Source organism: Erinaceus europaeus, chromosome 16, assembly GCF_950295315.1.
Source record: "Erinaceus europaeus chromosome 16, mEriEur2.1, whole genome shotgun sequence".
Taxonomy (NCBI): Eukaryota; Metazoa; Chordata; class Mammalia; order Eulipotyphla; family Erinaceidae; genus Erinaceus; species Erinaceus europaeus.
The window spans coordinates 46,455,210-46,472,665 of NC_080177.1; the positions used below are offsets into that span (position 1 = coordinate 46,455,210).

Sequence of the window (17,456 nt, forward strand, 5' to 3'; positions counted from 1 at the left end):
AATGCTTGCAGGGGGGAAGTTTCCCATGTAGTGGAGCAGTGTTGTGGTCTTTCTCTCTCTCCCCTTCCCTCTCCTAGAGGAAAGAAATAACGGTTACCAGGAACTGGTGGAGTTGTGTAGGGACAAACCTCAGTAATAACCCTGGTGGGTTAAAAAGCATCAAAAAATGTCAATCTTGGGTAAAAAAAAACCATGAAGGAACTTAAAACCTCATGATGCAAACAGATAAAAGCATGAACCAAATTCAGTCCAGGAAAGGCATGAAATTGCCTCTTCCAGGCCAAGCTGATCAGAGGTGAGGAGAAATCCCTTCTCCTAAGCAGCTTCAGGGCTCCCCAGTGACAAGAGGAGTTTTCTAGAGTATAAAAATGTGGATTGTTTCTGGAGAGAGGTGTCTTGAGTCCCTGTGGTGGGAACTTGTAGTCAGTTGGAACTGTTCTCTTCATCAATGCCTCCTGCCTATGAGTGAGTGCACTATTAAACTGATAAGAACAGATCTTAGCCAAAAGGCCGAGAAGCTACTGAGTGCACTATTACCATGCTTGAGGCCTCCAGCTCAAACCACCAGGCCCCACCTGCACAGGAGAAGCTTCATGAGTAGTAGAGAAGTGCTGCAGATGTCTCTTCTGTCTCCCTCTCAATTTCTCTCTGTACCTCACTCTATCAAAAACAATAGGTCATCAGGAATGGTGGAACTATGCAGTCACTGAGCTCCAGTGAGGACTCTGGTGGTATAACAAAAAGAAAGAAAGAAGAAAGGAAGGAAGGAAAGGGGAGAGAGAGAGAGAGAGAGAAGGAAAGAAAGACCAAGTGAGAGCATTGTCCTTTCAATTCACAGGAGGGGCTGTCCCCATGTCACCTGCTGGCAGTAAGGATCATCAAGATGAAAAATATACGACAGGCTGATATGGGTAAGTAGCCTCTGTCCTCTTCTCTCGTTCCTTCTCTGCTTATGGAGAGACAGTCTAGCTGGAGAAATGCTTAGTGTGTCTATGTGTGTGCATCCTAAGATGGCTTCTGAGGGACATGGCTGAAGCCCCTACAACACCAGTTCCTCAGTTAGGCCTTGTGGATGTGGTTTGTATCACCAAGGTATAGTATAGTATATTGCTTGTATAGTATTCTTTCAACCTGAATTTCACTTTCCAGCCCCTTTGTATTCCCAGGCCAGGGGCCCCAGGGAACACTCTGGCTTAAGGGGAAAACTGGGGTATCTCAGTGGACATGATGCTCCCTAACCCTTGTCTTTGGATTGGCAGTTCAAGAAAACAGGAGAGTCAAGATTTCTTCCTATGCTAACTTTATCACCACTTCCACTACCACCACCCCCACTATCATGAGAGGATAAACCTCTATATAAATCCCCAAGTGCTGAAGTGCTCAATATTTACAGCCCAAAGGCCACCAAGATTACCCATATCTCTTATATTCCCACTTCCTTCATTTTATAATTCAACTAGGCTAAGGAGAGCCTCAGATTATGCAGAAGATACACGGGTATCAAGTGTACACTTTAATAGGGAAGTAGTAGATGGTCTGAGTTATTATAGAATAGTGATAGGAGGGGGTCTGAGTGGTGGCTCACCTGGTAAAATGTACATCTTACCCTGTTCAAAGACCTGGGTTCAAGTTCCAGTTCCCTACCTGCAAGAAGGAAGCTTCATAATAGTGGTGCTGTGCTGCAAGTGCCTCACTTTCTCTCTGTCTCCTCAATCTCCGTCTCTCACTTTCTATCAGAAAGAAAGAAAAAGTGAAAAATGGCTTCCAAGTGTTTTAACTCATTGTCAGTCATAAAATATGCCTTTTATATGTCTATTACACTATATTATGTAGTGGAAGATGGAGTTTCATCCTACCTAGGAGAATAAAGAATTGTACATTTTTAATTTAGTCATCTAGGGTTGACAGCTCTTTTTTTTTTCTTCCTTCCTTTCTTTCTTCCTTCCTTCTTTCCTTTCTTTGGTTTAAATCACTGACTACAAGGAACTTTTTTAGAGTTCATTGATCTTATTGTCAAGTAATTTAGAAGTATGAAATCCTAAATGTGTAACAATCTGCTACTTATGCATTTAAGCAGTTGTTACATGATACTTAATTACTGTTTGTTATTAAGGTCAGTTACCTATGTATCAACAACTGTACTGAAAACCATTAACCACCCCCAATAAAGTAGATGTAAAAAAAAAAAAAAGTGTCCATCAAACCATGCTAAGAATATGAGTAGAGAGTGAAGTAGGGTCTCTGCCTATAGACTCCAATGTAAATGTAGTAGACTTGGGAGAATATTCCAGGCCCAGAAGGAGCAGTTGGTATGAGGAAAGTCTGAGTAAGGTCCAGAAAGAATGGCAGGTCCCTGCTCAGTCTAAGTATGGGCAGAGTGATAAGATGTGCCAGCTGGCTCACCTGTGGTAGCTTAGCCCAGAAGTTCTGGATACAATCTTAGAAAGAAATCAGACTTTTTTTTTCAAATCATTCACTTATCTCACAGAATAATGACAAGTGCGAACTATTTGCTTAGTGCAGAGACTTCACCTCCCTGGGTCTCCCACTGTTGATGGAGAGGTAGAAACAGACCAAGCTGCTATTTCAGAGCCATGGAACCAGCATTCCACCTGAAGAACAAGAGTTCTACCTGGCCCAGATGCAGGGCATCACAGAGGACTTCCATAGGAAGTTCCTTCTGAAATTCAAAGGTGTCAGTTAAAGAAAAGGTGACATTAAAGTGAAAGAGGATTGTATTCTAATCAGAAGGAATGGCAAGATAGCAGAGGACCTTCTGAGAAGTAGAGGCTTGGATTTGTGGAAATTTAGAGTATGAGTGTGTGGCATGCATGTGCTTGATAGTGCATCCAAGTTGAGTAATACGAAGAATGAAAGAGGAGGCTGAGGTTGGGACATGGATAGGGACAGCAGCATGAAAGGCTGAGACTCTTTCCTGAGGGTAGATTAGAGCCCTTAAAGAATCTCTAACTGTGGAGGGTACGGTATACGGAGGTCTGGTGGTGGGAACTGTGCAAAGCTGTGCCCCTCTTATCCCATGGTTTTGTCAGTGTTTCCTTTTTATAAATAATTTTTTTTAAAAAATGAATAATTTCACCTGTAGGTGTGACTAGAAAATAGGGACAGAGAGGGAAAAGACAAAGTGAAATTTAGACTGAATGTCATGTATTAAACCAAAGTAAAGGATTCTGGAAGGAGAAGAAGTAAAGGAAGAAGAGAGACAGACTGAAGAAAGCCTTGGGGTGCTGGTGCATGGTGATGTAAAAAGACCTAAGTTTTGCTTGAGAGTGTTCTGCTGACAAATTTCGGAAGGAGATGAGAAATTGTACTCATGTCAACAACTATACTGTAAGTCATTAACACCTCAATAAAAATTATTAAAAAAAATTTTTAAAGGAATTTCTAACTGGGGGGTTGGGCGGTAGCACAGCAGGTTAAGCGCACATGGTACAAAGCGCAAGGTCCAACTTAAAGATCCCAGTTCTAGCCCCTAGCTCCCCACCTGCAGTGGGGTCTCTTCACAAGCAGTGGAGTAGGTCTGCCTGTGTCTATCTTTCTCTCTCCCTCTCTGTCTTTCCCTCCTCTCTCATTTCTCTCTATCCTATCCAACAACAATGACAGCAATGACAACAATAACAATCACAACAACAACAACGATAAAACAACAAGGGCAACAAAAGGGGGAAAATAGCCTCCAGGAGCAGTGCCACTATTCATGGTGCAGGCACCGCGCCCCAGCGATAATCCTGGAGGCAAAATAAATAAATACTAAATAATAAAGAGAATAACTAGGGAGCAACATTTTCTCTCTGGTTTCTCTTGAGAGTAAATATCAAAAAGCCCAAAAGAGGGGCCAGGTGGTACCACACCTGGTTAAGTGCACACATTACAGTGTGCAAGGACCCAGGTTCGAGTCCCTGGTCCCCACCTGCAGGGGGAATGCTTCACAAGTGGTAAAGCAGGTCTGCAGGTGTCTCTCTATCTCTCTCCCTCTCTATCTCCCCTACCCCTCTCAATCTCTGGCTATCTCTGTCCAATAAATAAAGATAATAAAATTTTTTCTTAAATGTGACTACAAAAAAAAGCCCAAAAGAAGACAAGGCAGTATCAATGGTGTGAAAAGAAGTCAACAAACTCAAAAGGACAAAAGAAATAAGGGTGTGAGGGTCATGGATGACACCAGGTAACTGGCCTGGACAGCTGAGTAGACAATAGGTAAAAAGTTGGGTATTGAAAGGATGGGTGAAGATGAAGAGAGCACTATTTTCTTTTTATTCTTTTGACTTTTAGTCATTCATTGTATCAATATTAAGTGATGATTAATGATGGTTAATTATTACTTTTATTCAATGAGAAAAGGGCTGTGAATTCCAATTCAGTGAATGGTTAGCTCTCAAAGATTAACCAGAAAATGAAGATAAAATCAGAAGCCAAAGATACTTATGAGGCAAACCATGGCTACTAACTTCGATAAAGTTCTCAGTGTGGTGACAAGAGAACCAAGTCAGCCATGAGACCACCACTAGTTATACTAGCTTAGGACATTACTGATGATAATTACGAATTAGTTTGGGCCAACTCTGCCCATACAGGTATATTCACACCAGCTTTACCACACGGAGGCCCTTCTGACACAGGAAATAGAAACCAACTCTTACTATTCTCACATACCTGATGTGAATGCAGGGACTTAGCACAGACTATGAAACTAAATGGAACTAAGATGATAATGCAGTTTTCACCCTATGCCTTCTGTTGTTCCAATAAGAAGATCTAGGAGACCTTCCTCTGCTTTGGGTAGGCTTATTGGGATCAAGGTGTTTTTTCTTTCTCCTGGGTACAACCAGCATTCTCACACTTGATTCCTTTAGAATGAAATATATATATATATATATTATAGATATAGATAGAATATATATATATACATTATAGATATAGATAGAAGACAATAGGGTAGGTAGACAGATGATAGAAACATGATAGATAAATAGCTAGATAGATGATAGATAAATGTGTCTCAGGTATGAGGTATAGATAGATGATAGATACAGATAAGACAGAAGATATACAGATGAGTAGGTAAATAGATAATAGGTATAGATTTAGATAGATGATAGATAAATGTGTCTCAGGTATGAGATATAGATAAAAGGCAGATGATAGATACATACAGATATAAGATAGGTGATAGATTAATAGATACATAGATAATAGGTAGATAATACTGATAGATGATGATGAAGACAGATAGATACATACATACATATAGATAGATGTTAGATGAATGATAGATATGTCTCAGATATGAGGGTTTCTTGGGTCACACCCCTCTTGTGGAGAGACCAGTGTAGGTATGAAAAAACCAGTCTGGCTGCAGTTGACACATAAGTTGGTCCCTGCTCCTAGATCCTTTTGAATAGCATGTTCCAACCAAGCCCTTTCTTGATGGGGCCTTTCAGACTGACTCACAGCAGACTGTATCCTCTCTAAATCCTTGCTCCTCTTCAGACCCATTGAAGGCAGCTAGCTCCCTATTGTCTTCGTTGAAGGCAAGAGGTGAACTGAATCTTTTGAGCTTGTTCTTCAGATATTTCTCTGGAAGAGGGCAAATTGTGTGGCTATAGTTTGTCCCAAACCAGCAGATATTTGCTCAGAGAGCCAAGTGCTTCTGACTAGGAGTCAGAGGTCATCAGTGTCTTTGGGAATGAACAGAGGGGCCTGTTTCCCCCTCTATCAAATCTCTGGCTCACAAATTCTAGGGTCTGGGACAGAAACTTCTGGAAAGTCAGACCCACTCATAGCTCAGGAGGAGACCAGAATCTGAGAATAATTCTTGTTCTGAAAGCAACTTATCTAAAGTTCCCTCTGCTACTTCCAGACTCTCTCACCATTTTCTCTCACCCTTGTCTTCCTTGGATAGTGAGCCAGACAGATTGCTATGTGAGCCTCTGGCTGCCCACTGCTTCTAGTGATCGGCTAAGGACAAGGACCATCTCTAACTGCCCAAACCCAGAGTGGAATGAAACCTTCAACTTCCAGATCCAGAGTCAAGTGAAGGTGAGCCATGACAGATGGGCCTGTCACCTAGCCTGCATTTCTAATCCCATATGTTGCCCTTCTCTTTGCTTATGTGTTCTTCCAACCAGTTGTCTTTCTGCCTACTTCTTGTCCTTCTATTTACCTTTCCATCTGACTGTCTTGTGTTTGAAAGTACCTATATTTCTACCTTCATGTCTCTCTTATTCTTTAATATAGCTGCTGAAACTGGGTAGTTCCTGCCCCCACAGTATTTTTTTCCTAATGTTCTCTAAAATGTACTGCAAACAAGAGAATGCAGAGATAGAAAGTGACTTTGTATTCACTAGGTACAAAACCAGTCTGTTTAAATGACTTTGTTACTTCTAACTCCTTAGGTATGTGTGCTTCCATTTGTTGAATTGTTTCACGGTGTTAGTCTTACTCAGATATGTGGTGGCTCTAAGTCAAATTCACATTTCCTAAAGGACAATGCCCCCTTAAGAATCCTTAATGGTGATCACCTCATCAGAGACCCACAAGATAAGCTTGAACTTATCATGATCATCAACCCCATTCTTGGGACACCTGTCATGGTAGCTCCATCCAACTTACTGTTTTCATACTTTAGGCATACCTATTCATTACTGGTTCAACATGAATCCATTTTGTTTTTAAGAAAACATGGGTCTGCTATTTTGAAATCAGAATTTGGGCTGTCTGTGGGACTATTGGGTTACTTCCAGGGGAAAATGTGAATTTTTAATTATTTTTAGGTCAAAAGAATTCATCATTAGTGAACCCCCAGAATCAACTCATGTCTACTAGATGGAACTAAATAGACAAACCCAATTCCAAACCACAATTCTGAGAGGTTAATCCATGCCATCTGAAACTGCTTACTTCTGAGTTCAGTCAAGTGGCAGGGTTGATGCTCAACAGTTAATGTACTGCTTTGGGACTATCAGGGACCTCACTAAAGGTTGATGAACAAAAGGGTAGACTTTTGATACCACATTTTAACCCCATCAAGTTTCAGAATCCCTGTAATGTTTCCCATGTCACTCCTTAGCATGTTAGGGTATTAAGTTTTTTGAACTGGGTTTTCTAGTATCAGATGGACTTTTTTTTTATTGTGATTATTTTATAAAATGGAAACACTGACAAGTCCATAGGACAAGTCCACCACCAGAGCTCCATATCCCATCCCCTCCCCTGATAGCTTTCCTATTCTTTAACCCCATGGGAGTATGGACCCAAGGTCTTTATGGGGTGCAAAAGGTGGAAGGTCTGGCTTCTGTAATTGCTTCCCCACTGAATGTGGGCGTTGACAGGTCAATCCATACTCCCAGCCTGTCTCTCTCTTCCCCTAGTGGGACAGGGCTCTGAGGAAGCAGAGCTCCAGGGCACACTGGTGGGATCATCTGCAAATGGACTACCTTTACCTTGAAGCCTTCTGAGCTCAACATTGAGCACATTCTATATCTTGACAAGAGGCTTGACTACTTTTCCCTTCCATTATTCCTCCAAATGAAATGAAACCCCTCACACATCACAGACAAGTGTTCAGATCACAAAAGAACAAACTTCTCCAGTAGGAGATACAAAGAAGATGAGGTTTTTAGGTAGCTGGAAGGGTGGAAGTAGATATTCCTCACCCCAGTTAATTTCCCTGCAAATATCACTCACACCTGAACAGGGACCTCTATGCTGATCCCCATCCCTCAGACCCACCTCCTCACTGGGACCAAGATCAAGCCTCTCCCTCATCCTAGAAATAATTTGATATAGCTATATAACCAGACTTGTACTTCCCCTTCTCCCCAGAATATGATCGAGCTGAGTGTATGTGATGAAGACACAGTTACACCAGATGACCATCTCCTGACAGTTCTCTATGACCTCACGAAACTCTGCTTCCGGAAGAAAACCCATGTGAAATTTCCACTCAACCCAGAGGTGGGTGCAGGTGCCCAGGTTTCAGTCTTCTGCCTCATGAGAAAAAGCTATTTTGCCAGTGATATCATCCCTTGGGGTTCTCTCTATAGCTAAGCTGGGAGAAGATAGTGGTGCTTATGCAAATTTTAGCACTGATTCACTGTGTGAGCTTGTGGAAAGTACTGGATACCTCTGAGTGTTGTCACGTCTTTTTTTTTTTTAATTTATTTTCCCTTTCGTTGCCCTTGTTGTTGTAGTTATTATTGTTACTGTCATTGTTAGATAGGACAGAGAGAAATGGAGAGAGGAGGGGAAGACAGAAGGGGGAGACAAAGACAGATAACCTGCAGACTTGCTTCACTACCTGTGAAGCAACTCCCATGCAGGTGGGAGCCGGGGGCTCGAACCAGGATCCTTTCACTGGTCCTTGCGCTTCACACTACCTGCACTTAACCCACTGCGCTATCGCCCGACTTCTGTCTCATCTTCTATTCAGTGGCAATAGTGATTCCAACCATGAAGCTGGGTGATGGCTCACCCCATATAACACAGCACACATATTACAATGTAAAAAAACCTGGTTTCCAACCCCTGGTACCCAAGTTCATGGGGTGGGGTGAGGGGAAGTTTCACAGGTGGTGAAACAGTGCTTCAGGTGTCTCTCCTCTCTGCCTACCTCCCTGATTTACCTCTCTTTGTCTCTTGTCCTCTATCAAAAAGAAATAAAAAGGGGTGGGGAATGGAATGACCACCAGAAACAGTGGAGCTACGCAGTCAGAGTCCAATCATAACTCTGGTGACAGAAAGTTTAAAAAAAAAATTAAGGGGGCTGAGTGGTAGCTCAGTGAGTTAAGCACACATGGAGCAAAGCACAAGGACTAGTGTAAGAATTCTGGTTTGAGCCCCTGGGCTCCCCACCTGCAGTACAGTTGCTGTATAAGAGGTGAAGCAGGTCTGCAGATATCTATATTTCTCTCCCCTTCTGTCTTTCCCTCCTCTCTCAATTTCTCTCTGTCAAACAATAACAGCAATAACAACAAGGGCAACAAGATAGGGGAAAAATGGCCTCCAGGAGCAGTGGATTTGTAGTGTAGGCAATGAGCCCCAGCAATAACGCTGGAGGCAAAACACACACACACACACACACACACACACACACACAATTAAATGGCTACCATGAAAAACTGTGAGTGGGGGGAACAAAATTAAGTTATCTATTGATAACAGTGCTCACACTACAAAATAGATATAGTGTTGGTTGCTTTTCTTCTTCATGGTGTGAGTACGGGGATGGGATAGAGGACAGGTGAAGGTAAGGCAGGAGAAGTCTGAAAATAAGAGAAAGTTGGTGCTGTCAGGTACTAGGAATTTATATTTCAACAAATAGTTGGATGCCTACTACAAGCTAGGCACTGCTCAAGGCACAGGGCCAGGTCAGGAGTCAAGCATGTCCTTGCCTGGCATATGTTTCCAGTAGGAAAATGAAGGCTCAATGAGCTCATAATTTTTTGAAGTTACACAGCAGGAAGGTAAAAGAATAACGTAAGGAGGCACCCCTACCTGGGAGTTGAGTTTGCTGAGGGGTAAAACCTCAAACCTCCCTTGCCTGGGACCAAGAGCCCTTTAGGCACACAGGAGAAACCTGGGGAAATTAGGGTAGATTAATAAGAGATGTGATCTGAGGAAGAGGTGGCTAAATGCAAGGCGTGGGGATCAACAAGGTTGCCTGAGGAGCAAGGTTGACTGTACTATAGGCAACTGTAAGGAAAGAGGCAATTAAGAGTGATTAGTAGCTGGCTGGAAAAATATCTATTAGGATAATGCACTGCTTTGCCATGTGCATTGCCCAGATTCAAACACAGCACCCTATTGTAGTGAAGGAAGCTTTCAGTGCTGTGATATCTCCATCTCCCCATCTATCTATCTCTCTATCTATCTATCTAAAACAAAATAAGTGATCAGTAGCAGTCAGACATTAGTATATAATGTGTAGAGTTTCCAGTAATTAGGGCTTTGGTGTAAAATTGTCAGTGATGTTCTTGATGTCATAGACTTGAAGACAGAGAGGACATCAAAGACCAGGAACAACTATCCCCACTTCAAGGTGAAAGGATGGTTATAGGGAAAGCACAGGATGGAGTTCACAGGGGCTCCTGGAGTAGCTGGGATGCTGGTCTACAGAGACATGAAGATGAATCTTGCTACTATCTTCCCTTCCTTCTCCTGCAGGGCATGGAAGAGTTGGAGGTGGAGTTCCTGCTGGAGGACAGGTATGCAAGCAACTTCCAGGCATGGTCATTTCATAATCCTGCTTTATTTTTCTACTTTCTTCCCATCCCCCCTTCCTTCTGCCACTCCTCACTAGATATTACATCTACTTGTCTTAGAGACTTAGTACTCTGATCCATTCAGCTGCCCCGACTCACCTGGACTCCCAGGAATGACTTCTAGGTGACAGAGGCCTTGTTGAGGGTAGACTGCAAAAGAGGTGAGCTCCATTTATTCCCTGTCCCAAAACTATTAGAAGAAACCGCACCCATACCTAACCTTAAGCAGAGGATTCCCCCCATTTTCTACAACCTACTCTGAAATCAAGTCAGGGAGGTCTGGTCAAGCATGTGGGGTTATTTCCCATCATTTTCGGATGAATAACCCAGTGTCCAGAGGTATGGTCATGCTGGAGACTCAAGTTGAATTGGGTCACAGAGCTAGGGAATGGGATGAAGAAAAAGAAATAATAGAAGGAAGAGAAGGGGCAATGACCAAGGGGAGAGAGCACGTGGTTTGTGTGCATTGGGGCAGAAAACTTCTCTCTTAGCCCTGGCTAAATCAAGAGGGCTTTTCACCTTCCACTCTGAGAAGCTTAGGACTATTTGGGGTGCCTCATTCAAATCAACTTACACAAAGATTTAATTTGATTTTATAAAACCAACATTATTGGTTTCTTTTTTAATTCTTTTTTTAATTATCTTTATTTATTGACTGGATAGAGATAGCCAGAAATTGAAAGGGGGAGATAGAGAAGGAGAGAGATACCTGCAGCCTTGCTTCACCACTTGTGAAGTGGTGGAGACTGGGGGCGTGAACCTGGGTCTTTGCACACTATAACATGTGCGCTCAACTGGGTGCCCCACCACTCGGTCCCCCATTATTAGTTTCATAGTGAATAAAATCTCAACTCTTGGGAGTCAGGCAGTGGCACAGTGGGTTAAGCGCACATAGTGTGAAGCGCAAGGACAGGAGTAAGGATCCTGGTTTGAGCCCCTGGCTCCCCACCTGCAGGGGTGTCACTTCACAGGTGGTGAAGCAGATCTGCAGGTGTCTATCTTTCTCTCCCCCTCTCTGTCTCCCCTCCTCTCTCGATTTCTCTCTGTCTAACAACAACAACAACAATAATAACCACAGCAATGATAAAAACAATAAGGGCAACAAAGGGGAAAAAGTGGTCTCCAGGAGCAGTGGATGGCAATAACCCTGGAGGCAAAAAAAAAAAAAAAAAAAAAAACCCTCAAATCTCTCCAGATTCTTGGTTCAACAGAACTTTAAAGGGGGAAAAAAATCCTTGACTGAATTTCATATTGCAAGATGAAACATGTCATAATTGGCAGCAAAATTGGGGGCTGAGGGTAGTGCAACAAGTAAACCACACACACTGTTGTTGTTCAAGGACCTCTGTTCAAGCCCCTAGTCCTTACCTGTACTAGCAGGGGATGTGGAGGGGGACCTTCATGAGCAATTGAGCAGGTATCTCTCCTTAGTCTGAAGACACAGTCATTTTGGGCATAATTTTTATGAGGAAGATTGTGGACTCCACATGGAGGTTTAAATTTTTTTTCTTTCTTTCTAATTTTTATTAGGACAGAAAGAAATTGAGAGAGGATGGGGAGATAGATCTAGACACCTGCAGACCTGCTCCACCACTCAGGAAGCATCCCCACTGCAGGTGGGGAGGAAGGGTTCAAACCCTTGTCATTGTGCTTCCACTCAGCCCCCAAGGTTTAAATTCTTGATCTTATAACACCAGGGTATTTCATGTATATCAGGACCCTACTTGGCTGCTCAGAGATACTGTCCCTCTATTTATTTCAAATATGTGCTAGTTTTCTTCTTGACAATCTACAGATATGATGTTTCTTAAGATAATATTTTATAAGGCCTAATAATGGTCTTATCTTTTGAATATCTTTCACAAAACTCAAACCTTTATTTCATTATTGACTGTATTTAGGCTTTTCCTTGCCTTCATGAGAAATCAGTCAAGAATGACGTAACTGGGACTGAGAATATAACATAGTGGTTATGCAAAAAGACATTCAAGCTTGAGGCTTGAGGTCCCAGGTTCAATTCCTGGTCCTACCATATACCATGGCTCAATAGTGCTTTGGTTAAAAAAAAAAAAAAAAGAACAAGAAAATAAAAGAAAGAGAAAGAAACTTTTCAAAGATATAACTGACCAAGAGTTCTTGGTTTTGTCTTTTAGCCCCTCTCCACCTGAGACCCTCATCACTAATGGCGTGCTGGTGGTAATTATCCTTCAATATACTTATTGGTAACCCCTGGGGTTACATATGGGTGCTGCTTTTAGGTACACATAGGGAGGAAATGCTGGGCCTACCTCAGGTCTTTGTGCCGCAGGCCACTACAGACTAGCTAAAATCAGGCAAAGTGGGGGCAACAATTGGACTCTAGCTCCTGGGTAGATATAGCCAGACTTTAGTATGCCATTTATACAACATGAAAATTACCTCTTCTCTGTGGAACCTCTCTCATAAAATCACCCCCTAATAACCAGCCTCTAACAAGCCTTCCATCCCATTACCACCAACACACACACACACACACACACACACACACACACACACACATTTCTCTCTCTCATCTCTCCATAAGCACAAATTCAATATTTAAAAGAACTTAATGGGTCCAGAAGATAGTTCACGTTGCAGAACACACATTTTGCCATGCATGAGGATCCAGGTTTGAGCCCTTAGCACAACATGGAACACCATGCTTGGAACAGTAGGAAGCACCATGAATGGTAGAGTACTGCTATGGACTCTTTCTCTCTAGCTTAAATTAAAAGGAAAGTTTAAGTCTGCTGGGAGCAGTGGAATGTCACAGGTACAAACCTCCAGCAGGAAAAAATAAATAAAAAATGAGTAAATGGTTTCATAATACAGCTGCTGGTATAGTCACTTCAGTTAGATCTGTCTAAAACTCAGGGTTCAATAAACCTCTTCCACCCCAAAACACACACACACACACACACACACACACACACACACACACACACACACCAATCTTGAAGAGTTTGTGGGAAAAGAATCAAACCTGCCTCCACTTCTTTGAATTTTTTTGGAAGTGCTTTCTAAGCTCTGCACCAGTTTTGGACCAGACCACTGTTTCCCGACTTATGGCCAAGAACATGACCTAGTAAGCAGTGATCTCAGAGGCAAATGTTTTTTCTCCCTTTTTATTAATGATTTAAAACAACAATGGAAAAAAGATGGTCTCCAGGAGCAGTGGGTTCATAGTACAGGCACCAGGCCCTGGAGATAACCCTGTAAGATATATATATTTTAACAGAGTCCTTACAATTTTATAAATTTCAGGGGCATAATTCCACAATCATATGTAGCCAATATAAGTTACCACACCTTTGCCAAAACCCTGTGTCTCCCTTCCACCCCCCCTAATCACAATGATTCTCATAAATTCAAGAGATAGTTTGGTTCCCATTGCCTTCACAAGTTTATTTTCTTTAGTCATTCATGTTCCACATATGAGCAAAACCATCAGGTAGTTTGTCCTTTACCTCTTACTTCATTTAGCATAACCATCTATAATTTCATTCATTTTCCCCCCCCAAAGGACTCAGTATCATATTTTTTTTTCTGTAGAGTAGTGTGCCATTGAATATATGTTCCATAAAATCTGTCATTGGGCATTTAGGTTGCTGCTATTTTGGTTATTGAGAGCAGTGAAGCTACAAGCATAGGGGTGCATATAAATCCTTTAGAATTAGTGTTTTGTGCTTTAGATCATGCTTAGGAGTCGTATTGCAGGCTCATAGTTATTTCCCTTTTATGTCCCCAGTAAGGACATTCTATACTATTTTCCAAAGAGGTTGAGCCAGTTTACATTTCTACCCACAGTGTACATGTCATACAGTCAAATGTCTTCAAGATAGTTTCATTTTTAAATACTCATTTGAAGGACATGATAGACCTTGATGGGGGTTCAGAAACAAGGGGAACTCTAAACTAGAGTTCACCAGAGTCAGCCCAAAGTCCAAAGCAGGGCTGGATCTGAGTTCTGACTTCATGATTCCTCTTCTGGCCTGGCAGAGGAAGGGAACTGATTGTTCTCAGAATGACTCACCTCCCTTCTTTTGTTTCAGTCTCGGCAAGTCTCCTGCCTAGAAGTTCATGCAAAATCCGAGAGATGGAAGAAACTGGGGAAAAGTGAGTTCTTTTCCTCTCTGCCCACTAGGCAGGGCAGTGCTATACCCCAATGTTGTCAGCCCCAGAGTGGAGAGCCACAGACTCCACAGGTTGACCTGGCCAGAGAACCCAAAGCTTGGCTGAGTCTCCTAGCTGTTCTATAGGGGAGCTGCTCTCCAGGGCTCCCTGGATCTGGCACAGCACTAACCACTCTGCCCAAACTGGTCTGATTCATCCCTAGTAAGCACCCGTGACCCAGTGCAGTGGTCAGCACCCATCCCACCTTGCAGAGCCCATCCTCTGTTTCATTACAAGTCAAAGTGAACCGTAACCTTTTCCAGGGGCAGGGACCTAAGCCCAAGTATCCAGCACACTGTCCCACTTCAAGGCCTCCAGCCCTATGACTGGATTACAGCACAACAACAAGGCTTCCTGGGACCTCACTTGTCAGCCTTATGCAAAGAAATGCAGATGTCTGGGGACTATGCCCTGGGGAACCAATGCCCTGGAGGATTCTAAACTCCCTTTCAGGATATTTCCAGCTAGACTTTGTATTAGGCCTAAAAGGTGGGCAGGGAGAAGTTTCCTGGGTCCTAGCCCTTCTGTCCTCTCTTCCAGAGAAGGACCTCCTGGTGACAGTGAAGGAATCCTTCGAGCATACCCAGCGCATCTCAAGCTGCCTGAACCCAGTCTGCTTCCACTACCCCAAGTACTTCCAGCCCCAGATACATGTGGAGATGCCCAAGAGCCACTGGAGCTGTGGGGTACAAGGCAGCAGCAGTGGGGTGGCATGGACAAGAGGGAAGGCAAGGGTTCTAGAGAAGCCCTTCACTGCTACCCCTTACAGAACCTGTCTTTCCAGTTTTGCTGCTGTGTGCACAAGAAGGAGCCCACCTGCCAGCCCCTTGACAGTCTACCAGATGGCCAGTCAGTACCCCTGCCTGTGGTGAGTACTTGTGTCTATTAAAAAGACCCCACTAGGCCTGGAGCTCCTGTGGCCTTGTGGGTGGGACTGGGAGTGGAGAATGAAAGCAGGTAGTTCATGGAGGCTGAGCCCAGGCAGGACAGAGGAGTCTTGTGGGATAGGAGACTGCTGAGTATAGTGTGGGACCAGAGAGAATGTGTGCAAGCTGAGTTGAAGGCAGGAGCATTAGTGTAATGGTTATACAGAAAAGCTTTCATGCCTGAGGCTCCTAGGTCCCAGGTTCAATCCCCCACCACTATCACTACCAACAGCAACACCATAAGCCAGAGCTTGTGCTCTAATAAAAAAAAAGTATATAAAGTAAAATAATTACAGCTGATGAAATAGCTTACTTAGTGCACTGCTTTACCATGTTTTCAGCCCCAGTTTTAGTCTTTCCCCCATGACATTAAAGAAAATCTGTGATCCCTTTCATTCACTCTGACTCTTTATAGAAAGAAGATAGAAAGAAAGAAAGAAAGAAAGAAAGAAAGAAAGAAAGAAAGAAAGAAAGAAAGAGGAAAGGAGAGGAGAGGAGAGGAGAGGAGAGGAGAGGAGAGGAGAGGAGAGGAGAGGAGAGGAGAGGAGAGGAGAGGAGAGGAGGGGGAAGGGAACGGAGGGAGGGAAAGGGAAGGGGAAGGAAGGAAGGGAGGGAGGAAGGGAGGGAGGGAGGAAGGAAGGAAGGAAGGAAGGAAGGAAGGAAGGAAGGAAGGAAGGAAGGTGGCTGTAATGCTCAGCTGTGGTGGGATGCTCTTATGATCCAGAGGCAGGAAAGAGCTCATCCTCACCTGCAGGAGTAGAGGCCTGTGTGGACACAGAGACCTCAGGGAAGTGCAAGACTGATCTGTGTCATTTTGGTTCTGGTGTGGCCTCCCTAGGGGTGTCCTGGAAAGGTGAAAGGAGAGAGAGAAAGAGGGAGGGAAGGAAAGAGAAGCTGAGTTGAGGTTGATGGGAGAGGCAGAGGGAGTGGGGATAAAATAGGTGTGTGTGTGCACACAGTTCTAAATCAAGTCAGGGAGTCACAGTGTCACCAGTCACCTCTTCTTCAGTTAGGACCACTTGGTTCTGAATTGCCACCCCTGACAAGCTCTTTTCCTCTCCCTTCCCAGGGCGAGAACTGTGAATTACACATGAAGTCTACACCCTGGTAAGGTGCCCCCTGTCCCTTTGTCCCTCTGACTTATTAGTCCCAAGAGGTATGAAATGGCATCTCATTGTAGGTTTGATGTGCATTTCCCCGATGCTAAATGAAGTTATGCATTTTTATAGATTATTGGCAGCTTGCAATTTTTCCATAAATGTCTATTTCTGAATCTTTGTTCATTTTGTGAGTGGGTTGTTTGCCTTTTATTGTTTATCTGTAAGTATTCTTTACATATTCCCACAAGTAACCGTCAGGTTTTTGCTTTGCAAATATTTTCCCATATTGTCTTTTCACATTTTTAAAAATCTTATTATTAGTGATTTCAAAGTGGTTGACAAGATTATATTTCCTTTTTCCAGTTATTGGCCAATGACCTTTAGATTACTTCCATAGTTTGATTGTTATGAATAGTGCAGTATGAACATAAGGGTGCACATTCCTTTCAAATTAGTGATTTCATATCCTTTAAATATATGCCTAGAAGTAGTATTGCTGGGGGATAAGGCATTTCAGTTTTATTTAAGAACTCTTCATACTTTCATAGGGGGGTTGCACTAGTTTGCATTCCTATCAATAGTGTAACAGAGTTCCTTTTTCTCAATATCCTCACCAACACTTGTCATTTCCTGTTCTGTTTATGTAAATCACTTTAACAAGTGTGAGATAGTATATCATTGAAGTTTCAATTTGCATTTCCCTTATTAGTGGAGAATGTTTTCATATGCCTTCAGACCATGTCTTCTTCAAAGAAAGAAATACTGTTCAGATCTTTGGCCCACATTTTTGAGTAGGTTGCTTTTCATTGTTTAATTATACTTCTTTATTTCTTTTATTATTTTTATTGGTTTAATTATGAACTAAAAGTCCATTGGATAAGAGAGGTAATTCCACACAATTTCCACCACAAAAGTTCTGCATCCATCCCCTTTATTGGAAGCTTTCCTATTCTTTA

The 17,456-nt window shown here is 42.8% G+C and overlaps 1 protein-coding gene across 1 annotated transcript in view; it reads left to right on the forward strand.

The window, feature by feature from the left end:
• The window catches only part of PLA2G4E (phospholipase A2 group IVE), a 51,275-nt gene that overhangs the window by 3,828 nt on the left and 29,991 nt on the right, over positions 1-17,456 (forward strand). The window contains exons 2-10 of the mRNA XM_060175056.1: positions 839-911; positions 5,921-6,057; positions 7,843-7,974; positions 10,183-10,223; positions 12,434-12,476; positions 14,354-14,417; positions 15,015-15,160; positions 15,259-15,342; positions 16,470-16,507. Coding sequence (XP_060031039.1) covers positions 839-911; positions 5,921-6,057; positions 7,843-7,974; positions 10,183-10,223; positions 12,434-12,476; positions 14,354-14,417; positions 15,015-15,160; positions 15,259-15,342; positions 16,470-16,507 — 758 coding nt within the window. The remainder of the gene's footprint in view (positions 1-838; positions 912-5,920; positions 6,058-7,842; positions 7,975-10,182; positions 10,224-12,433; positions 12,477-14,353; positions 14,418-15,014; positions 15,161-15,258; positions 15,343-16,469; positions 16,508-17,456) is intronic.